Source organism: Manacus vitellinus, unplaced genomic scaffold (assembly GCF_001715985.3).
Source record: "Manacus vitellinus isolate BGI_N305 unplaced genomic scaffold, ASM171598v3 scaffold_91_pilon, whole genome shotgun sequence".
NCBI lineage: Eukaryota > Metazoa > Chordata > Aves > Passeriformes > Pipridae > Manacus > Manacus vitellinus.
In genome coordinates, this window is record NW_021940873.1 from 494,648 (window position 1) to 518,929 (window position 24,282).

Here is a 24,282-nt window from a genome sequence, read left to right on the forward strand (position 1 = left end):
TTCCCAAAATCTCAAGTGGTCAAATTTGGAGAGTGAAAAATGTGAGCAGCTGCCTTTTCAGGTATAGAGGGGACAGTTTGATAGGGAGTTGGGAAGGCTGTGTAGGAACCCTTGGAATAATCACAGAATATGCTCAGTTGGAAGAGGCCCATGAGGGTCATTGAGTCCAACTCCTGGCCCTGCACAGGATGATCCCCAAGAGTCACACCAGAGTTAAGAAGAGAAGGGCATGGCAACTCCCTCTTCTTGTGTAACAATTCACATCTATCTACTGAATTGGGGGTTGCTGGATCTGTAAATGGTAAATCTAGAGATCTTTAAACAGTATTTTGATATTGCCCATCTCAAAGGTGTCCCTTTCAAAGGGGGTGTGGCTGGCAGTGTTTCCCATTTGCAGTCAGCAGAGGTACAGAAATTGAAGCTGAAGTGCTTCTGTTATGAACTGGGGTGAGGGTGTGGAAGGAGTATTTAGGGCAGGGACAGCACAAGACATAAAGACAGGGAGAGTTCCTCAATTTAAAGGACATAGTCATCCTAGTGCCTCATTCCTGCCAACAGTTGCATAAACATGAGAGCAGTACACAGCCCTGGCAAACAGTGCTCAGAGAAATGGCAGGTTTTCCATATGTTTGTCCCAAAGTGGAGTGCGTTTTGCTGTGCTGGCAGCTACAAACTCCTTTTCCTACTGTTTGAGAAATGCAGAGATGCAACGGGGTTGGAGATGAGAAACTCCACATGGAGTGTTTTGGGACATTTATTTAACTAAAATATTTCCTTTTTTCTCACTAAAATATTTCCTTTTTTCTCGTGAGGAAGGAGGGAGTGGGGGGAAAAAAAGAAAAAACAGGTTGTCCACTGCCAAGAGAGGGAATAACGAGGAGCTAGGGATTGTGCTATAGCATGATGACTCAGGATTGTTTTTACCAGCAAGGACATGTCCAGCTACTGCACTGCAACTGCTTGGGGTGTGCCTTCTGATTGTCTTCACTGTGCTTTTGTTCCTCAAGGATGTTGCTTCTTGCACAGAAAAATCCCTTCTGAAATTGCTTTGAACTGTACTTTCCTTCCTTTATTAGAATAACCCAGACTTTCTGCTTTGACCCTTTACGTGCCTTTTAGACACGTGTTACCCTTTTATAATCAGCTCTGATTCAGGCAATAGTTTTCAGAGCAGCCTAAACTCTCAGTAGCAGTAGTAATGTTTAATGTATAGTTTCCTAGCACTTCACTAGGAGATAGTGGCGTAAAGAAATGGGGTGGTCAGGCAGAAAGGAGTGGTAGAACCGTTTAGGTCACTTACCCAGTTTTATGAAAACAGAAATCTGCAGTTTCCTCTCTTTATTCTGCTCCCCCACCAAAGAGAACTGGGCTCTGAGATCACTTCCTAGTGAATTCTTTCATTGGTGACGTGAGTATGAATTGACTTTCCCTGAACAGAGGTTACTCCAGGTGATTTGGTGTGATTTAAAGTAAGCTGCAACCTTCACATCCATGGTGGTGGGTATTTGGGTTGGCCTTGAATGAACCTTGGAAAATTAGCATGTCATAATGTGAGGAGAAATCATCCCCACTCTGGGGCAAACTGGAGGGCTCCTGCCCAAGCCATGGGAATAACCATCTCCCTGTTTCCATGAGATGCAGAGGAACTGGGAGAAATGTGCTGTTCCTTGGCTTATTTTCCTGACCCAGGGCTTTTTCTTGTAATTACCAGAAGAGGCAATTTACACCTAGTTTTCCTTTCTCTGCATTACAGTTGTGCAACCCAGAAAGACACACAGCTCTGGCTTCCCTCTCAGTTTCTCTCATTTTCTTCCTTTCAGTCCCCTTTTGCCTTTGCTGTGCAGTTGAGTGAACTCTGACAAGTTGTTTTGCTACTAGTTTTTGGTAGTATTTTAAGGATATTGGTTTTTTTCTTCTTAGCCAGAAGGTTTAAAATAGTCATAGGGATTCTCTTGGCTTCACTGCAGCAGCAATAGGCTATTCAGCAGAAGTGAAGGAAGAAGCACAGCCATATAGAAACAAAATTTAGCTGTCTGCCAGACTAAGGAAAATGTTCAACTGGCTTGTTATTGCCAACTCGGTTGTTTAAAAACATTTAACTGCTTAAATGATTCTAAGAAAAGTCTTAGATTCTTGCTTTAAGAAAGCCATCCCTAGTTTTTAATGTTCAGGTAATGCTTAGTTTTGTGACAACTGTAAATATTTTCAAAATGAGGTCTCTGGTATCAAAGGCAAGGGAGATTATTTTTTTTTAACAGAGGGCTGGCATCATAGTTGCTTTAAATTCTCCACCCCTGACATGAAAAGATTTCTTTGGCAGCTGTTTCTGTTTGCAGTGTTAACAGCCTCTAAGAAATGTTTGTACTTCTGGTTTGCTTGTTTTTTAGATTCTCTCAGTTTATGGTCCTTTCAGTGTCTTGTATGTGTGTCTGAACATAGGCAAGGAACCACAAAGCAGAGATGTGCCTACTGAAATACTGAATTTCTAGAAGTTCCACCACACTTCTCATTTTCAGCCGGGCTGGCTTTATCCCCCCTGTCTCAGGCAGCTGGGAGAACAGTATGTTTTTGGTTATTTACACTGTTAATAAATCCCTGGTTTACTTGAAATGATCTTTTGGCATTGCTGGGTATTGGAAATCTAGGCCTGGGCAAGCAGCTTTCTGTGCTTCTTTGTTAATGAAAGCTTCCGTTTTACAGCTCTATTATTGTCTGAGCTCTAAAGGGAACACAAAGATTTCATGTGGTTTGGGTGTTTGTAAGCTTTCCACGTTTTTCAGGTGGGGGATAAGAGAAGGTTTTACCCACCTGTGCACTGTGGTTTTGTGGAAGGTTTCTTTTTGAGGTAGTGCTTGTTATTTATTCTCTTCTCTTGGCTGCTGTGGACATGGGCACTTTATCCACTCTGTGGCTTGGATGGCACAACTGATGGTGCAGCTGTGGGGGAGCTTGGCTGGATTAAAAAAAATAATAATGAAATAATAATGAAAACCAAACCAAAATGAAATCAAAAAACCAAACCAAAACCCCACCAAAAAAAAATCCCAACCAACTTTTTCTCCTAGTTCAGCTTGTGAGGAAGTCCCAAAGCAGCAGTAGGAGTGAGGGAAGAGGCTGGTGCCAGTGCTCACCCAGCTGCAGCACTCGGGGTTAGTGTTGGTCTGGCAGTGAGATGGGCTCTGAGTCCAGCAGGTCACAGCACAGCTAAGCCTGTGCTGCTCTCTCTTACCATCCAGAATCCAACTAAAAGCTTTCCCTCCTCCAAATTCACTTTTCAAAATCACTGCAGTGTTTTTGAAAAAGTAGTATTTCCTGTCATTTTGAAGAAAACATTTTGAATGCCTAGGTAATGCAAAGCCTTATTTCCCAAGTACCAGTTCCTTTGGAAACTGGTGGTGCTTCATGTCCAGCAGCAGCAGAAGGTGGTGTGTTGGTGACTGTGTTTATTTTGTGGCCCCAAAGCCATCAGTGTGTTTGCCCGTGATCCTACGCTGCCTGTGGGGCTGTGTGAGCACAGGTCCTGAAAGCTTTGGGAAGTCAGTCACCAGGTTATCCTTCCCCTCTTCAAAGCAGGAGGGGTTTCTGACTGACTTTTTGCTTTCTCAAGCTTGGGCAGGTCTTGAGCACTTCTGTTATTTTGAAGTTTGGGTTATTTCCTCCATCAGTGTTTTTCCCCTAAAAGTCACATTAAATCACCCTAAAGGTCTTTTTATTACTCAGTTTCTGGCAAGGTCCTTAGCCCTTCAAGTAACACCTGGGAATTTTGTGTAAATATGGTTTTGCACATGTTAGTTCATTTTCTTTTCTTCCATAGTAGATTCCTTTCATTTTTTTTTTGTTTTGATTGTTTTCTTGGTTTTTTGAGACAGAAGACAGTTTCAAGCTTTATTTTGGAAGCAATCCTGTAAATATCAAAAGTTCTCTGAATATGTCTGTGTGAGGTGGTAGATTTAGAGGGTTTATTTTGATATTAGTTAATGTATTCAAATCTGGAAATAACTACTCTGCTTATGCTGCTTCCTCAATTGCTATTTATAGACTTCTCATCTTCCCTGTTATTTGTAGGTGTAATTAAGAAGCATCACTGGGAATTTTCCTAATCACAAAAGACTTAGTTGTAAGTACAAAATGGTCTGTGCTCAATTCTGAGCAGACAGAAATGAGGATAAACTTACACCAGGTGTCCTATCCCATGTTAAATCCATGACTCTTTCATGTCCCACTCCCTTCTGCATCCAGTCATACACTTCAGGAAAAATTAGGGCTTGGTGAAAAAAGAAAGTTTGTCCAGTTTTAAACAGCTGGGTTTGCCAGCAGGAGGATCCCTGTTTGCTTGTGGTGTCTTTGTGTCACTTTGGATGTTATGGACAAATGTAGCTCACTAACAAGGGGCATGGAGAAAACTGCTCCTGCTTTTGTTGGATGCTGTGAATTTAAATTAGGCTTAAGAATTCTGAAAGACAGCTCAAAACCATATGAACATAGCAATTTCATTATTTACCAAAAAAGGTACTTCTTTAGTACGAAGGAGATTAATTTCAGAAGATGACTGTGTGTGTAATCTTATTTCGGATGAAAAGAGCCACAAAGCTGAGGCAAGAAATTGAGATTTGAGAACTCCCTTTTGATTGAATTATATATATTTCTCTTATCTGTCTAATTCTTAGTAGGGTCTTAAGTGTATAATAATGTAATGTAAAAGAGTAGGAGAACTGAATGATGATGTATTTAGTAATGCTGCTTGCAATTAAAAGCCCTGGGGAGGGGCTATGGTCGTGTAATCAACTTTGTCTAAAAATAGTACGGTCACCTTGTCCTTAGAAATTGATTTTACTTGCCTTAAAGGAAGTATCTTTCAGGTCAGACAGGTGGACGTTATATTATAATTCTTTACAAAATAAAGCTGATGATGGAATTGCTGATTCTGTAAAGATTCCTCTTTAATGTCTCTAAAATGAATGATGGTTGGCTGTTGTGTGGCACTGCTGGATGACAGTGCAGTCTGTGCTAGAAGGGCAGTTTTGCATCACTTTAAAATCTAAGCAGCATTTGCCTTTGTAACCTGTATGTTTTATTGCCAGAAACCAGCTCCATCCCAACCCTCCTCCCCAGAACACCCTTCTTAACAAGTCACAATGAGTAGCTTCAGCTTGCTTTGTTTTGAGGTGGGAAAATGGTTACAGCTAAATCTGGAGGTGTGTAAAGAGATGTAAAATGCTGCAGCAACTAAGGTGTTTGTCTGAGGGAGGGAAATCTGGAGCAATGGGTGTGTTAAAGGAGAAGGAAGAAAAAAATCTAAATTACGTGGGAGCTGCACCATTTTTAATTGCTTCATTTTGCTTGACTGCCTTTAGTTTTCCCTTTTATTTTTTATCCTCTCAGCTTGCAAGTTACACCACTTGTTTTGTTCAGTCAGTTTAACTTTTGACAGCAATGGGGTGGGAGGTCAGGGGTGTTCTTTGTTTCTTGTTTTTCAGCAGCAGCTTTTCAGTTCAGTTTCTGGAAGGTCCATCTCTCCCAGCAACAGGAGCACTGAGTAGCTGGTGTTGGGCTCGTCTTTGGCATTGGCAAGTGAAGCTGCTTGAACACAAAGTATCTCTTTGGAAGGGTTATGGAGCAGGGAAATGTGTAATAACATGCAGGGATGCTTTCAAAGCTATTTGATGCTTTCTAAGATACTTTCAGCTATTAACAGTGAGCAATGTGTTCAACAGGATGGCTACATTCATCCTGAAACTATCTCAGCAATAGCATTACATTGGTTAAAAGTGATTGCCAGAATTCTAAAACTTTAATCAGATGAATTCAGATCCAATGGAAGAAAATTAATAATTTTATGTTACCTTTTCTCCTCAGAAAACCTGAAAAAGGAGTCCAGTACCTCATAGAGCGAGGATTCGTGCCAGATACCCCAGTTGGTGTTGCCCACTTTCTGCTGCAGAGGAAAGGGCTCAGCAGGCAGATGATCGGGGAATTCCTGGGAAATCGGCAGAAGCAGTTCAACAGGGATGTGCTGGAGTGAGTATTTGTGTGGGGAGGAGGTGGGAATGTTCAGTTGGGATGAGCTGGAGTATTTGTGTGGGGAGGAGGTGGGAATGTTCAGTTGGGATGAGCTGGAGTGAGTATTTGTGTGGGGAGGAGGTGGGAATGTTCAATTGGGATGTGCTGGAGTGAGTGTGTGTGTGGGGAGAAGGTGGGAATGTTCAATTGGGATGAGCTGGAGTGAGTGTGTGTGTGGGGAGGAGGGGGCAGTGTCCTGGTGCTCAGCAGTCAGCATGGGCCTTCACCAAGCTCCAGGCAGTGGTCTCGGGGTGTCTTGTGCTTCTTTCTGGGTCTTGTTCTGAAGGAGGGGAAACCACACTCCAAAGGGTAAGAAAAGATACATGTGAGCCAATATTTATTTCTTTGCTTTCCAGTTAAGGCACTGGTTTTGTTATTGATCCAGCAAGATACTCACAAGGATTTATATTCCCTGTGGCCACGTGCATTTACTCTAAATTTATGTTTTAATTTCATAGACCTTAGAGTGTGTAATTTCAAAGGTTTTTTTCTTCCTCAGACTCTGATAATTTAGTGAATGAAACACAATAATATTGTAGGCAACGTAAGGTTTAATCAGTAACAGAACTTGAAAATGGTTATTATGGCCAAATGGCTCAGATGTTAGATAAGGAGGGATTTCTGCCTGTGCAGGCACGTGCTGACAAGATCTATACAAACTGTTATTTTCCAAAAGATTAGATAAACAAAAACTGTTTTAAAAACCAAAAGATTTTCTGCAAAGCAGAAAATCAGACTTTTAGCAGCTTGGTCATAAATATCTAAACCTTATATATAGACTAGACCAAAGCTGCTTTATTTTAGGAGGGTATTAATTTAAAACACGTATTCTTTGGGGCTTTTTTTTTTGTATCTGACATACTGGCCTGTAAATATGAATACATCTTAGTCCATTTTTATTTCAAGATATTGTATAAAATTTTAGCTAGATGCCTAACAAAACTGCTGAGAATTAAAGCAAAAACCACAACATCTTTCCCATTAAGGAAGCCTAGAGAAAATGCTCACCACCATTTTTTAAATAACTGTTTTATTTGACAGTGTAATGAAAGCTGTAGTGAAATCTGCCTTGGGCTACAGATGCAGAGGCTTTTTCTAGAGGTCTTCCCTCTCTCTTTCCTGTGCCTTATTAAAAGCTGCCTTCTTACAGTCCAAGCCCCAGCAGAAAGCAAGGGAAGCACCTCCAGGGCAAAGCCTGGAGCCAGGCTGAGGCTGCAGAGTCATGGAATGTGGCTGGCTGGGATGCAATCCCTGTTCAGCATGAGTCACCGCTGGCCACTCACAGTGATCTGCATTTTGCAATTATGAGTCAGACTAGGGGGAAGACTCTCCAGAAAGTGTGTATTTTTAATTTTTTTTTAAAGGGAACAGTACAGGTTCAGGACGAGACGGATTCTAATCTTGGCTGATCTTTAAGGTCCCTTCCAAGCCAAAGCACTCCGTGATTCCACGATGCATTTTGTGATCCTGAACAAATCCCTTGCCCTCAGCACCTCAGGCAGACCTAAGCAGAGGTGTGTGTCTGTCTGTGAGGAGGTGAATTGTTAAGAACAAGGTCAGGATCACCTGCCTCCAGCCCCCCAGCAATCCTTTTATTGGAATGCATGTGTTCTGAGCTGTTCCAGCCAGGCTTTGGGGTGAGGAGCTCCCTGTAAGCAGTTCTCTGCACAGTGCTCTGAAGCTTGCCTGCAAATGGGAACAGGGTATTTTCTCTTAAAAAAAAGACAATAAAATAGCGTTTAATCCTAAAAATCATATTTACAGATTGAAGGTAGATTTTGTCAAACTGATACAGCTCCATGTGGGTACATAGAAAAGATACTTTAAAAGATGATCCTTTTTCTGTTACACAGTTTATTTTCAGATCACTTGCTTTGATTTGTGTTCAAGTTTCCCAGACCAGTAAATTTGGGTATTTTAGCTATTTGATACCTTGAGCTTAGAAAATATTCACGAGAACAGCCTAAATTTTTGACCAAGAGCTGAGTTCTGGGCCTGCTGGAGCTGCTGCCTGCTGGTGGTGCAGAACAGTGACCATGGTGATTTATCTGCTGTCTCCATAGTTCATGTAAAACCTTTTGAGACCCCTCCCATTCTGTTGTTGGCCAGCATGTTTCTGGAGGTCCTTAATTGCATTAATTAGTTCATTTTGACTCCAGCTGGGCTGCACATGTGCTTTACACCTTTGAAGGAGAAAAGGGTTTTGGTGTTAAAGAACTTGGAAGAGGTGGGAAGACTGAGGGCATTATTGCAGAACTGATGAGGGGGTTTAGGTGTGGATTGGAAAGCCTAAAGTCTTCTACACAAAGGGAGAAATATTCCAGGCAAGGGGAATAAATTGTTTGGTTATTAATTTATGTTAGCTACAGTTTTACTGGAAGAAAAGTATGATCTATTCTCATTTGTCATTGTAAACCTATACATTTAAGAAAAAGCTTTTAAAAGTGGAATGTGCTTTCAGTGGTTTCTGCAGTACAGTAATTCTTGTCTGGTTATTTAAAAACTAAAAGGTAAGTTTAAAGAAAGGAAATTTATAGCCTTCTGATTTTAAAGCAGTCTTTAAACAAAGTATTAGAATGACATAATTCACATTGTTGATTAAATTAAAATACTTCCTTTTTTATTTTTTGTCAGCACTGTATTTTCTGAGCAAGAAAGTAATTATTTCTCCATGAGTGTTAACTGAAAGACATGGCAAATGATGGAGAGATGAGAATTACAGTGGTAATAAGAGAGTATCCAAACAGGGTTATTTTTTTTCTCTGCATGTAAGAACGTTCCCAGACACAGAGCCATTTGGTGCAGAGTGTTGTGCCTGCTGCAGGCTGTTTGAGATATGATATAAACTACTTATTATTGTTGTAGGCATTGTGATGGTTGATTGGCCTGGAAGTACGAATCTAATAATTATTGTTGGCAGTGGTACATCCCTTAAATTGGTCAGACATTTGTCATCCCAGCAGCTCTTCTGTTAAAAAAGAAGAAGGTTCTGCTCACACATTCTCATGGATCCCTCATTTGCAGCCTTCCTTCACAGTTACCTACAATTACTGCCGTTGCTGCTGACAGTTTAAAGGACAATTCCCTGAATCTCTGTGAGATGGAAAATCGAAAGGTTTTTTGTTTTGAGCTCTTCCCTTTGGTCTGTGCTGTTAGAAACGAAGAGGCACAATGGAATGTGTTTCTCTCCTAGCTGTGTGGTGGATGAGATGGACTTCTCAACCATGGAACTGGATGAAGCACTCAGGAAATTTCAGGCTCATATCCGTGTCCAGGGAGAAGCCCAGAAGGTGGAACGGCTCATTGAAGCTTTCAGGTAAGAGACTGAAATCAGTCCCTCAGCCACCAGAAACTGCTGCTGTCTGACAGGCCAGCTGGAGAACTGGGCAGGTTGAGCAGATCCAAGTTATTTCCCTGCTTATTTGCAGTGTCCTCTTGAGCTACCAACAGTTTCAAATAAATGTTGTTTGTGGGGCTTTTGCTAAGTGTGAAATAGGAACTTTCCTTTACTGGTGCTCTTCATAAATGGCATCTCTATTAACAGAACAAGGTTTCTCTATTAGTTCTTTCTGGCACCAGTTGAAAAGATATCCAGGGATTTTTGAATGTCTCTAACAATCTGTTTGGATATAGTACTTTATATGAGTGGAATTATGAGCCCATTTACATTTTAGAGTATATATGCTCCCAACTTTTCATTAAGCACTTCAACAACAGTGGAAAACAGAGCATTAACTTGTCAGTGTTTAACACAGGTGTACTTTATCCCAGGCAGGATAAGATGGAAATCACCCTGTGGCAGTAAGCCAGAATCAATGCTGTGTTCTTACCTGCTGTCAGGGCATTAGTCACTGAGAAAAATGAAATCCTGAAGTTACTGTAGCTCAGAATGTGTACTAAGAGGTGAAATGACAGTGGTAGTAGAAAACAAAAGCCTTCCACATTCAAGAATTGGCTCATGAAAGTTTGTGGATGGAAAGCTAAATATATGTATGGAACACCAGTAATAGCTTGCTCAGCCTCTGGAATGCAGCAGTTGGTTTATTTGGTGGAATTAGAGAAGTAATTCCTGGCTCTGACAGCTTCCACTACGTGCTTTTTTCCAGCCAGAGATACTGTATCTGCAACCCAGGGGTGGTGAGACAGTTCCGGAATCCCGACACCATCTTCATCCTGGCCTTTGCCATCATCCTGCTCAACACAGACATGTACAGCCCAAACGTGAAACCAGAGCGGAAAATGAAGCTGGAGGACTTTGTCAAGAACCTGAGGGGTGAGAAAACTCTGCCAGGGAAGGTCTGAAAAGCTTTTCCCTGTAACTGTCATTGGAGGGACACCACTGTTGTCTGGGAAAAAGGCGAAATACAGAGCACTTGATGCTGATTTGACCTGACTTGAAACTGCTGCCATTTTTACAGGCTTTAAATATTTCTGGAATAGTGAAAACAGAATTAATTATGTAGTATTTTGTCATTTTTATCATGTCTTTTTTGAGTGGATGTATTGTCGGGTCCTTTTATTCCCACATACATATATATATGTGTGTGTGTGTGTATGTATGCATATGTGTATACAGATATGTATATATATTTTATATATATATATATATATATATATATATATGTATTGAGGAACAGAAATCACTCTGCCCTGATGAGAACTTTTGGAAATAAATCAGATATTTAAATTCTCACCAAGTAAAAACAAAATCCCACCTCCAAGACCTTCCTGAAAGGTGTAAATAGCCCAGAAATTTCATTTTGATTCCTTCATTGGTGTATTTTCTGATCAAGACATCATCTGCCAGGCTATGGCCCACCTAAGCTTGCAGTTAGATTGCCAGAAAAATACAGGTATTTTTTCAAATCTGTATCTCAGATCTTTCTATCCTGGTTCTTTGTGGTGAAAGAATTTTTTGTGAAGTATCAGCTCAGCTCTTTCTAACAGGAAGGAGTCACTGAGTAGAGCTGAAAGTGGGCTGAATGGCAGAAAAAAAGAACCAAGTTGCTTCATATATAAAGATGAATATCTCTGTATAGGCACACCTCAGGTGCAGGGCAGTTTGTATTCATGTGTGCATGTGGCACTTTCATTTTAGCACAAGTGAAAACAAAATACTTGTGGTGTTCTGGAATTTCAGATCTTGAGAATGCAAGTTGTGTTTGGTGCTTTTGTTCCCTGAGATTTATACAAGGCAGCAATGAACAGCCTGTGCTCAGCAGATGTTTCAGCTTAGTAAAGTTGAAGTTAGTGCTGAGATTTTATCATGAAGTCCACAGATATTCAAAAAGGCCTGATATTCATCTCTTGGCATAACAGTGCAGTTACATGAGTTGTGTTTTATGCAGTACATTCTCTCTGATCTCCAGCATGAATACCAGCAATTTTTTATTCTTGCAGGTGTTTTTATGACATGTTACCCTGCCTGTAACTTTAAATCACTGCACCACAAAGGTGGTCTGTGGGAGGCCTGGTGGTGTGGAACAAAACAGAGGCGGTTTTGCTTCCTTCTTTCTCCAAAGAAACTGTATTTTATTGCAGTGGTTTTTATGTGAGCAGTTGTTCCACTGGGTGACAAAATATTCTGAATGGGAGATAAGAGTTTATTGCTTTAAAACCTGTTTACAAAATAGACATGCATCTCCCTGTCCCCGGGAAATGCAGCTTTAAGTCACTTAGTGAAATTGGACTCCTTGCACTGCTATTAAAAATTCAGGATGGCGCATTCAGGGCTGCGTGGCGTTTGTTAGGATGACATGCCAACGATAACCACACAGTGCTAAACAATAATCTGGTATCTGGGCTGTTTGCTTGATTTGTTTTTCCAGAGTAAATTAGTTCTTTTTGAAATCTTACAAGAAATACTGGTTAAATTAATTTTACTGGTTGTTCATAAGGTTCTCACATAGGAAATTATTTTCTGAACAGCGCCGAGTAATATTGAGACAGAGGCAAAATGGAACAGTTCTTCTGCTTCCTCCCAGTGGGGTATATTCCTAGGAGGAGGTCATATGGAGGTTTTAGCGTCTATAGTGTAATTTAATTCATTGGAGCTTTGATACCAAGCAGAGGAAACTTGAAAGAAAAAAAAAGCATAGAAATCAACCTCTTAATGGCTTAGTTTTAGCTTTGAATTTTAAAACAAAAATTCCAACCTGTGTAATTTCCATCAGTGTCTCAATGCTCTTGGACAAAAATCAGTGTTTGAAGAATGAGTAGCATCACTTCTGCTGCCTCGGTGGGGGAGGACAAGGACACGAGGAGGTGTTGGCTAACAGGCACTGGGAGCTGTGAAACACCCGGGCAGTCAGGCAGCAGTGGCATCACTGTGAGCAGGGAACAGCAAAGTGCTCCTGTTTTTAGCCTCTCCTGGCTGAGAGCAGTGTCTGTGAGAGCCCTGACGGGAGTGTTGGCCCTGCAGGTGTGGATGACGGGGAGGACATCCCTCGGGAGATGCTCATCGGGATCTACGAGCGCATCCGCAAGCGGGAGCTGAAAACCAACGAGGATCACGTGTCCCAGGTGCAGAAGGTGGAAAAACTCATCGTGGGGAAGAAACCGGTGAGTTCCCTGTGCCTGGAAGGTCAGCTGCTTTGGGGGTTTAGATTTCTATCTAGGCTTCTGGGGGAAGCCTGGTTCTGTTCTTATTCAAACATGTGGCAGTTCAAATCCGAGGGCATGGAGGGCAGTGCACAGCATAGAACAGCACAGGAGGGGTTGCTTAGAAGATAAATTGGTTGCTAAGTGGCAAACTGTCCAAATAATGATTTGCTCTAAGGTTGACTTAAAATCCGGGGCGTTCACAGTGCACGTGGATTTTCTTGTCACAGTCTGGTATTCATGGGTGATGATGTAAGGAGTCTTAAATTCTTTATGTGGAGCTTTACAAGTCTGAAATTACACTGACATATCTGCATTTTAGGCAGTTCTCTTGTTTATTGCAAGAGAATTGAAGTGTTTTGTTAATGTGATGCTGTAGAGAATCATATCTCAAAATTTACACTGTCATTTATACCTCCATAATTTACAAGAGTAACAGAGAACTTCTGATCACATCAGCATCTTCCTCAGCTCAACAGCTCCCATGACCTGGGATTTGTAGGGGGAGATGGAATCATTTTGTTTCAGAGCATATCTGGAAATCAGGTCCCAGGGATTCTAATGCTGGGTTTGAGCATCCAGAGATACCTCTTTCTTTGTTGTGAGAAAAATCCTGAAATACTTTGCTATATAAAAAAAATCTTCAAAGCATCTGTTGGAAAAAGGGAGAGAAAAGAAAGGCCACAGCATTTTACCTTCAGTTTAGGAGCTGAGTGAACACAGAGGTATTAAGACCAATATTTTACCCATATTTTACCAGTATCTAATGTGGAGAGGGCGAGTGGATGATCAGCCCTCCTGAGTTCAAATCCCATGTCAGCAGTCACAAAGGCAGCCCAGAACAAAGAAAAAAAACAAAACAAAACAAAACAACAACAAACAAACAAACAAACAAAAAAAACCAACAACAACAACAAAAAAAAAGCCAAAACAGAAGACCAGACCTGCCTGTTTTTGAAGTCCTACATCTGTTTTTTATCAGCTCTGGGCAACTTCACTGCAGCAGAGTCTGATGGGTTGGGGCATTTGTGATTAAGAAAAAGAACGTGGATCTCAAGAGTCTCCCTATTACTTGTAAAGAGCTTTGAATTGTAATCTCTTCTCAGACAAACCTCAACAGAGGGGTTGGGGGAAGGGAATGAGGGACCACCAAAAAAACTAATTTAGGTCTGTATCCCAGTGAAGGACATACTGAGGAGATCTCTGAAGAAGCAGAGAAAAGAAAGCAAAATTTCCTTAATAAAAGCTTTTAACTGATTTTGAGAAGAAGGGAAATAAATATTCTGAAGTCAGTATTTGACAGTCACTTATGCTTTCATATGAAACTTCTCTTCTGTAATTGTTTGGGGATTTGGGTTTATATATAGGCTTCTTTGGGAGATGTTTTTTTCCATGGTTCCTTTTATATTCAGACATGTGGCAATTCAAATCCTAAAACTGATCCCGACCTTGTAAATTAAATGGGATTAAGAAAACAATACCCTGGAAGGAGTCCTGTGTTCAAGGATTCTTCTGTTGGGAGACTTTTTAACTGTGTGGGAAAGCTAAAAGAAAATTTGGGAAACAGGCAACAGTCTTTATTGATAGATATATTTGTTTTTACTTAGAGGCATTTAGTCGTAGTCAGACCATGATGTGTTTATTGCTATGATACAGTTCTGTGTTTCTCTGAAGTTTAATGAACTTGTATATGTCTTTCTACTGTAGATTGGATCTCTGCACCATGGACTTGGTTGTGTAGGTATTTCTCTCATACTCCTTCAAAATTTATAATCATTGTAACTGGCAGCATTTTCTTAAACTGACAGTGAAGCATTCTTTTACATTTTAAAATTTGAAATCAATAGTGTTCTTTCAAGCAGAATTTTCCTGGTGTTGTAGTAATAACTCTCCAAAGTACAAAGATATTTCCCAGAGACTGCTTAATTTATTACCAAGAGTTTTCTAGACCTTTTTAATACACTTTTTATTCATTTCAAATGCTGTTATCACTGTAGAAATTAGACACACAGTGAAGAATAAACCAATAGGTAAAAATCACAGTTGCACCTCACCTTTGCACCTGGGCCCTGGTGTATTTATTCTTCCTGGTCCATTTGAGAATTGAATGATACTCTGGAAAGATACTGCCAGTTGATTTTAAGGTTTGCTTCTGAATGTAGAAAATACTGATTCCAGATTAAAGTTACAGGTATATTCAGTAATAAACCTAAAACTACTCTTATAATGCACCATTTTATGGATTTCTTTTGGTATTGTTAGTGAGATCTCATCATGTACACTTGAAAGAAATAAAGTCTCACTAGGTTGACAGCAGCAGCTTTGGAGATACCTCAGCAGATATTTCCAATAAGGAAATGGAAAATCAGTCTTGATTTTCTTACTGGCATGAGAAAATCAAACAGCCTGAAACTGCATTTACTTTGTCCTGAGGTCACCATTTCCTTGGTACTGGGGAATGACCAAATTGAATTAACTCAGTGGCTGACAAAAAGTAGCTCCCAAAAGCTAAATTTGCTTTGCATCCTTTCTTCCGACAAAGATGTGTAAAACTGCTTGTGGAAGCAAAACCCTTTGCTCTGAGCTCCCACTTAATCTCAAAGTATTAAGATTATTAAGATTTTATCATTTCACAAAGTAAAACTCTCTCCCATAGAACTTCCATTGGCATCCACATACAGGAATAAAAGCTGATAGAGAGTATTTGATAGAAGTTTGATGAAGTTTGGATGCCATGCATATAAATCTTTCTGTTCCTGTTGTTGGTCCTTTGATGGAAAAATCTAATGGGCTTAGAGGTAGAAATATTTGAAGTATTAAAAAAAAAATAAAATTCTGTGTATGAAAGAGCTAAATGTTGTTATATTAACCCTGGACTTTTGTGTTATCCCAGGTGCTCTCCCTACCCCACAGGAGGCTTGTTTGCTACTGTAGGCTCTTTGAAGTTCCAGATCCCAATAAGCCTCAGAAGCTTGGATTGCACCAGCGAGAAATATTTTTATTTAATGATCTTCTTGTGGTATGTATTTCCAGGCAGGCAGACTTAGAGTGAGGTATTCGGAAATCCTATCTCCAGTTAAATACAGCAGCATTCCTAAAAATAAGTATCTATTATCTGTTACTCTGCACTCCAGAAATCTTGGGATGATTAACAGATTTATATCTTAATTTTCTTAATTCTGTATAATTTGCTTTTAAACTGAAGCCTTTTACTGATTGCTATGCTCTTTTGTAAGGAGGGATTGGATGCAATAGCTTTTACTACAGAGGAAAAAAAATCACCTCCAGGTTACCCATTTCCCTGATGGATAAACAGAGACAGTCTTTATTCTGTGAATTAAGAATTCAAGGTGTTTGTGGAAAAACAAAATTACTGGGGAATACTTTGTATTCCCCAGATGTTCTGTCAACAGATCTGTTTATGCCTCGAAATAGGAAGGGGATATGCTGAAATAGATTTTACAGTTGACTTTACTTTTTAGCGTGCACTTATCCTCACAGACTTTATCTTGACCTACTCTTCTGAAAAACAGACATACAAAACTAGTGACAGCTTGAAATTATTTGGTTGATTTACTCTTAAAAATAGGAAAATTTGTTGCCCTCTCTTTGGAATGTACCTGAGAACTGAGAGCTAAACTAAGAGTTTAATATTTTGTTACAAAAAAGACAGGCTTCACCCTCATGGTTTTATTGTGTGTCATTTTTACAAACCTTCAGACCTCAAATCCAGGAAATAAATACAGAAATGAATCCTTTTGGTTATGAGTAGATCCTCCTGGTTGTAAATGTGAGCTTGAGTGGGAACTGATGGAACATTGCTGTCTTTGGGCTGCAGGTTTTCTGTCTTTTTTTATTACTCACTCAGATGTCAATAGTTTTATCAAACTGTTTGGGGAGTAATACAAACCAAATTTATCAGTTCCAGTAAAATACCATCACTAAAAGTTAAAATTAGAAAGAACTAGTAAAAATAAACCTCTTTGTAAAGAGAAAGAGCAGTTGCACTCACCCTTTAGGAGAACCCCAGCACTGATGGTCAGCAGTAGAATGTTACTTCTGTTGTAGCAAAAAGTCAAGTTTCCACAGACTTGGTGGGACTTTTCCTGTGTCAGGGGCTGTAAAAGGCAGAGGGAAAGCAGGACATCACTGGCTGAGGAGGGCTGAGAATTAACCTGGTGTGGGGAGGTCCTGCCTAGAGTCAGATGTAAGAAAAGGGGTGAAGGAAAGTGTGGTAGCAGCTGCTTTTTGAAGGATAATTTAAACTTCTTTTTGATAGCATGTGCAGTGCACAGTAAGGATGTAGAGGGTTTTGTCTTTTTGGAATTCCAAAAAGTCAGATTTCTGGAGAATGGAGGACACAAAGGCTTTGTTTCTGGATAAAATATTAACTCTTCTGCTTAAGAGATATGGTGCTGCAGAGTTAGCTTAAATACGGCAGTTGCATTTAAAAAAAAAGAATTACAATTAACATATTCTCTGACAGGTTATAGCTTTCTTTTGAATGAAGTGTTTTCTCTTATTCTAATTCCTAAGAACAATAATTTTCCACAAGCATACATGGTAAAAGGGGTATTTCATTTTGTTTATTTGGTAACTTTCAGGTGACCAAGATTTTTCAAAAGAAGAAGAACTCAGTTACATACAGTTTTCGACAGTCGTTTTCTCTCTATGGAATGCAAGTCCTTCTCTTTGAGAACCAGTGTAAGTAATTCCAGGCTTTTTAAATGAGCCTTTTGCTTAAAAATAAAGTAAAAATTAATAAAATAAAATAAAATAATGATTGAGCAAAAGAGGTGGACAGGACTTGGCTCTGGATTTCAGAATAAAATTGCTTTGAATTTAACTTAGCCCCAAAGTTTAAAAGAAGATACTCTCAGCATATGAAACAGCAAGACTGCTGGTTTTTGGTTGTAGTCAGAAGCCAAATCTTCCCAAATGTGTTGTTTGTGAATACTGGTAAAGAATAAAATGATTGTCAAAAAACAAACCCGTCTCTTGCTGAGGCAGCTGCAACTGAATGATAATAAATAATTACTCCTATAGTGATGTGTGCAATTCAAAACACTGTTTAATTTATTTTCCTGATTTATGTTTTAACTGTGCCCAAGTAATATATGCTCACTCAGATATAAATACAAAGCAGAGAGTTTGGACTCAAGCTTGTATTTTGTGACACCTTTTGTTTATGTCTGTTGCAGTCTGCATCAATCCAGTATTCTTTTTATGTTTCATGCTTCTCAAACTTAGTCTTAGCAGACAAAAACCCAACAAAAAACCCCAAATAGTTTGCTAAAGTCCTGCTTTTAAGCCAAAAGGCAGCATCAGTACTAACAGCAGAGCAGAGTATGCTTACACATTCATTCTCTCTTTTGTGCACTCATTATATAATATAAAATTCAGTTTTGGGAGGAAGGGCAAATATATCTATCCTAGATTCTACTGAAAATAGAAGAATATATATCTCCTCTGATGTCAAATTAAATAAAATATTGAAAAAGATATATCTCATAAGTATACTAAGTAGAAACACTATTCAAATAAACTTAAAAACATATACAGTGAAACAAGAAGCAAAGGGTTGGATTTCTCCCGGGGAACTGGAGGCATTTTAACTGAGACACTTAAATAGACATAGTTTGGCTTCTAAGTTGAGCTCACTACAATGACTCAGTGAACAGATTGTACTTCTAGTATGGGTGTCTGTCAGGTGGAATGCAGTATTTTCCAGTTTGGAAAGAGAAGTATTTTTCTCCTTTGGTTTGTAAAATTCATATTCTTGGTTTCCCCTGTCCCCAGCAAGCTTTGGGCTCTTTTGGCCACCAGTCAGTAAATCCCTGTGTAGCAGCTGTCAGAATCAGCTGCTCTCAAGTGAACAAAATTAGTGTTGCTAAAGCAGAAGCAACAAAAATATTGCTTTGGCTGCTGGTGAGGTTGAACAACATGATTGGCTTTGGTAATAGAAGAATTGACTTTTAATGATAGAAGTCAGGATCCTGAGCTCCAAAAGGGAGAACAATGTCATGTATCTTTAGAAAATCTTTTACATTTTCAGTCAGTCAGTAACAAAATATAAAGGGGGAGCAGGTCACTGCAAGAGAGAGTGTCTGAAACCAGTGAATACTGATGTGAGTGTCTCCTGATGCTTAATCAATACAGTGTGGAGAAGTAACTGTGGGAATAAAATATACGTGTTTCTTTAGTATGTGGAAAATCCTTCTTGGTTCATATGTGGGGGCAGCCCATGTGACTTCACATTTCCTTGTTTGGTTTCATAAGCATTTTTGGTTTTTCCCCTTAAGTGGTGCACTTTGAGCTGTTTGCTGCATATCCATGTCAGTATTCCCAGCACTGCCTGGAGGGATTCCATGCTCCCCTCCTGTGAGCCCACCCAGCACCAGCCTCCTTTGTCTCCTCTTCTGTGCACGATACTGAGAGCAGACCCCACAGAACCCCCAAGCTCCTCCTTCCCTCTGGACCCTTTGAGCCTTGTGGTACTTGCACTGTTTTCCTCTTAGAATGGTGAATGGACTTGCTTCACTTTCAGTTGCAGCTCTGATTTGGAAGATATTCTTCTAAAATTAAATCTGGAATAAAAATTTGGAAGTATTCTTCTAAAAAAGAGCAGCATTTGCACTTGTCTCCCAATAGCTGAATCTTGTTGAAACCTGATGGCTTTGAGGGGAGGGGAGCTGCCTTACATCATCTGCTGGCTCTTGAGGGAATGAGTTTTAGTGCCTGGGAGCCTTTGAACTTCGGCTTCAATACTTAAGTAAATATTTGAGAGCTGTAGCAAACCAAGAAGGTAAAGCAGCTGAGGAAAAGAAAACACTGTGAGTTAAAATTCACCTTTTGAGGTTTTCTGACACCCCATTTCTACAGGTCTGTGCTTCAAGCAAAGACTGGTTCTGTTTTCTAGAGCAGAATTTATCTTCTTTATAAATATCCTCCTGTAAATGAACCTTCTGTCTCAGCCAGGAGATATTTTTGACCAGCTGTTAAAATTTGCATTCTCAGATGTGCAGCTAGAAAAGAAGCAAAGACAGTCTGCTAAAAAATCTCAACCTTTTGTTTTGAAGTTACCCATAGTATGAGTCAAAAGAGGGGTGAAAAAAACAACAAACAAACCCTTTTACTTCTTCAGTATGTAATCTCACAGAGAATTTTAACTTTGTTTAAAAAAAGAGAAAACTAGGATTGTCAGGGAACACAACTCAAGAGGAAAGATTGAAAGCTGTCCCTGCTAATGTGTTTGTCTTCCTGCAAATGTTACAAGTAGAACAAGTTTGATGTACTTGAGATGTCTTCAGGTAGTTTTTACTCAGCAAAACTTTGGGCACAATTTAGTAAGATAGGTAATGGGATCTGTTCCATGAAACAAAAATTATCCCCTTATTTTTTTGCCTTTTCTGGTATTTTTCTTTTATATTGTACATTGTACCTTAAAGGTAACAGATAAAGACTATCTTCCAGGATTTAGTCAGCATCTTGACAGTTGAGCTGTTCCAATGTATCTTAGGGATTTTCATTCTGATGCTGTGCCTTCAAACTTTTATTTTTCTGACTTTGTACCCTCTGTGGTAATATTAGTAAAAAACCTTGAGTTTTGGTGGTTTTTTTTTTTTATTAGAAGAAAAGGAATTGGAATAATCAGAGCTTAGTTTCTCCTGCCTTTCCCTTCCAGATTATCCCAACGGTATCCGGCTCACGTCAGCCGTGCCAGGAGCAGACATCAAAGTGCTCATCAACTTCAATGCCCCGAACCCTCAGGACAGGAAGAAGTTCACAGATGATTTGAGGGAGTCGATTGCAGAAGTTCAGGAAATGGAAAAGCACAGAATAGAGTGTAAGTACAAAGGTACATAAAATAGAGCATTGTCAGGCTAATCCTAGGAAGGCAATTCTGAGTATGTGTATAACCCATTAGAACACTTTAAAAGTTCCAAATAATAGGGGTTTTTCCACAAGTCTGACTCTAGAAAGAGGAAAAACCCAATGATATGTTAAGGCCCAGCTGAGTTCACTGACTCCTATTTACTGCAGTGTAGCTGGAGTGGAATTTTAGCCTGGACAAACTGTAAATACCAATGGACAGGGTGGAGGTGGATTTGTGAATTGTAGTATAAATTACAGCAAGAATTTGAGGTATAATTTACATCACACTGAAATTCTCAATGATGGCCCTTCAAATAAGTTTCACAGGATTTTTCTTGATTTCCATGTTGTTATTTTTTATTTTCTCCATGAGGTAGCCGTGGTACAAGTTGATATATTTTACTGAAAGTTCCATGAGTGTCTAAACACGAAATTTTGTCTCCTGTTTTTCCAAGAGGCTGTGTGTGTTGCAACATAAATCTGTTAGTACAGAAGTGAAGCTCCTGTCTCTTATTCACAGTAATACCTGCTCACACACAGAAATTGGGATGTTTCCATGTTCTATGATAAGTCTATACTCATGGAAAAGCTCCTTACTGGAATTTAGATCTTGAGGACTCTTTCCAGTTTCCATTTTAAGCTCAAATGATGAAGTTTCCTTGTTTGTCTAACTTTTGTCTTTATTGTGCTTATTTTTCATTTTGCTAAGAGTTTGGCAAGATTTGAAGGAAAAAGAAGGTGCGAATATAAAAATGAAAGATAAATCAAGGAATAACAGGAGATGTTCAAGCATCCTGAATAATGTGTTGGTTTAAAATATGACAGTGGATTTAGTGTACTGGTTGCTCATGCCAGCCTTTGTGAGCAGAAGTAACAATTCCCCCAGAGGCTGGTTGGGCACTGCCCAGGCTCCCCAGGGCAGTGGGCACAGCCCCAGGGCTGCCAGAGCTCCAGGAGGGTTTGGATGATCCTCTGGGGCACAGGGTGGGATTGTTGGGATGTCTGTGCAGGGCCAGGAGTTGGACTGATGATCCCTGAGGGTCCCTCCCAGCTCGGGGTGTTCCATGATCTATTGTCCGATCCCGCGTTTAATCGAGAAACGCGAATTGCAAAGTCGCCGTCTCTGTTTCAGCTGAGCTGGAGAAGCAGAAGGGGGTGGTGCGTCCCAGCATGTCCCAGTGCTCCAGCCTGAAAAAGGACTCTGGGAATGGGACCCTGAGCAGGGCCTGCCTGGATGACAGCTACGCCAGCGGGGAGGGGCTGAAGCGGAGCGCGCTGAGCAGCTCGCTCAGAGACCTGTCCGAAGCAGGTAAGCGCTGCATTTCCTCCCTTGCTCTCTGCATGCAAAGATGCCTCAGTGAAAGCCTCCACAAACAGTAGTGCTGAAATCTCAACCATTTTAAATAGCTCCTCTGTCCCAGTTCCTGTTTCATTTCTCTTTGTTTTTCGCCCTTGTTCTGTTAAGGGTTTGAAAGCATTTAAACCGCTGTCGGTTGCTATAGATACTTTTAAAGGAGAGTGAAGACAGGAAAAATTGTAAGTTTTTGATTAAAAAAAAAATAGTGACTTGGGCTAGGAGTAACTCAGTTTTCCTTTCTTTTTTTCACCCCCTTTGCTTCTTCCCCCTCATACAGTAGGCTTAGAAAGAAAAGGAAGGAAACTGGTCTCTGTGCAGTGACCGCTTTCTGTGTATTCTGTGCTCAAAAGTTCTGTGCTGCCACCTTGATGAATGAAATGGAGTGAAGCCTTACTAAATTCTGTCCAGAGCTCTGTAACTCAAACACAGTGTGTCCCTGGTGCTCTTTTATTGGTTTGTAACTCAGATACAGCTCCTAATTCTTGCAAGAGGGGTTGTTGTGAAGTTCTCTTAACAATCTAACACAAGAAGCCCCAGTGGACAAGAATTCTGATATCCCACAAAGCCTCTGCCGTGTGATCAGTTTTATTAACTGAGTAATGCAGCTAAAGGCTGCAAAGCAGGGATGGTGGGATTTTTTTAGGCAAAGAAAGCCAGGGGAAGTTTAGCATGTTTTTATTTGATGGTTTGCCTCACACCTGGCAAACCCATGTAATTTTTCAGTTTTAAAAATGATTCTTGTCATTTACAAGAGCTCATATCTGAACACCATGTCCACTATTCAGAAAGTACTTCTGGGGATAGTAGCAACTATATATTTTTTTTAATTATCTGGTTTTAGTTCATAGTCTGTGTTACATACTCTGCTTTGTTCTTTTAATTGTAGTGATGATGTACAGTATAGTCATAATTTCAATATTCTGTATATCTTTGGTAGTAGACACCACTTACCTTTTCCCTTTTTTTCACTAAAGAAGAGATTTTAGCTCTGCTGCAATAAATAAAATTATTGTAAACTGAAATTATAGCCTGTGTTTTGTGGGTATATGTGTGTGCATACAAATATGTAGAGAGTGAGCTCTTTCAATTCTTTTCTTCTCTGTTTAGGCTTTCATACTCATATGTCCATCTGCTTCATTAAAAAAGACATAGGACCTTGATCCAAAATCAGGCTGAAGCTGAATATTGGTGCTTCATTGGCCCCAGTGGATTTTAGATCAAGCCCCTGGTCTTCACTACTCTTAAATCTCAGATTTGAGGATACTTCATCATCCTTTTTGTTATTTTGGTTTTATTTCATTGAAATGAGAACTACCATATTGTCAATATGTGAGTTCGGTGGGTATCTGTGCCCCTAAATGTGATTTCTGATTGACTTTTTCATTCCATCAGAATTACTCATCCCTCTCTTTCAAACATTGCCATGTATTTAAATTCATTTTATGGGTTTTATTCAACATTTATTCAAGCATTTGTAATCATGAACCCATTCCACATTTCCACAGGGCATGCCTGCGACTGGCATGCTCGTTTCTGAAAATAACTTTTTTCCATAACAAAAAGTAGAAATCACTCACAGACTGCAGGGTTTATCAATGAGTTTGTTAAACCCAACTAAACTTAATTTTAACTTGCAATAGCTGAGAATTATGGAGAGTTTCTGTTTGGTCTTGTGCAGTGCAACTGGCTTGAGAAATGACACGCCTGTTATTGCTTTGGTAGTCAGTGGAGTAACTTCGGTGACATGGGACAGGTCCTTTCTGCCTTTTCTCAGGGAATAGCTTGCATGTGAGGCTAATTTTATGTTTTAATACGAGAGGGTCAATCCATAACAAAACAGAGATACCTCAGTTAGGAAGATGCTGCACCCCAGTGATGGTATGATATTAAATTGCTTCTATAAAACAGTGTGGAGTCAGGTGCCTCAATTCTTCTTTTTCTGGATGAAACACAGGGTCAGCAAGGAGCAGGAACAAGAGTAGTGGGGCTGTGTGTGGACTTGTGTCTGTCTGTTGGAAAAGACACAATGCAAGTGGATTTTTTGAGAGGTCCTTTCTACATTTAATCAGAAATAAATGTAATAAACATGAGAAAATGACCTGGTTGCATATTTATGCAGTAAGGCAGATAATTGTCCAGTGAACATTGCAAAAAACAAATTTTTAACTATTTATTCAACGAAGGGGAAATGTGACTGACCAGCATTTTGGCTGTAAGGGTACGTGACTGAACTGTTTAAGAAATAGTCCCCCAGACATCCCAGCAGTAAATGGTGGCTATGGAAAGTCACTTGAAATGTCCCTCTTGGAAAAGATTGTGATTCCTAAGCTGCTTAGATCCAACAAATGCTGATGTCCTGAATGATTCTGACTCCTAAGCTGGAAATCAGA

General features: G+C 39.9%; 1 protein-coding gene across 1 annotated transcript in view; it reads left to right on the plus strand.

Moving 5' to 3' along the window:
• The window catches only part of IQSEC1 (IQ motif and Sec7 domain 1), a 66,108-nt gene that overhangs the window by 31,404 nt on the left and 10,422 nt on the right, over window positions 1-24,282 (plus strand). The window contains exons 4-12 of the mRNA XM_029965203.1: window positions 5,857-6,018; window positions 9,254-9,376; window positions 10,167-10,333; window positions 12,482-12,621; window positions 14,368-14,397; window positions 15,554-15,679; window positions 17,265-17,364; window positions 20,345-20,506; window positions 21,668-21,844. Coding sequence (XP_029821063.1) covers window positions 5,857-6,018; window positions 9,254-9,376; window positions 10,167-10,333; window positions 12,482-12,621; window positions 14,368-14,397; window positions 15,554-15,679; window positions 17,265-17,364; window positions 20,345-20,506; window positions 21,668-21,844 — 1,187 coding nt within the window. The remainder of the gene's footprint in view (window positions 1-5,856; window positions 6,019-9,253; window positions 9,377-10,166; window positions 10,334-12,481; window positions 12,622-14,367; window positions 14,398-15,553; window positions 15,680-17,264; window positions 17,365-20,344; window positions 20,507-21,667; window positions 21,845-24,282) is intronic.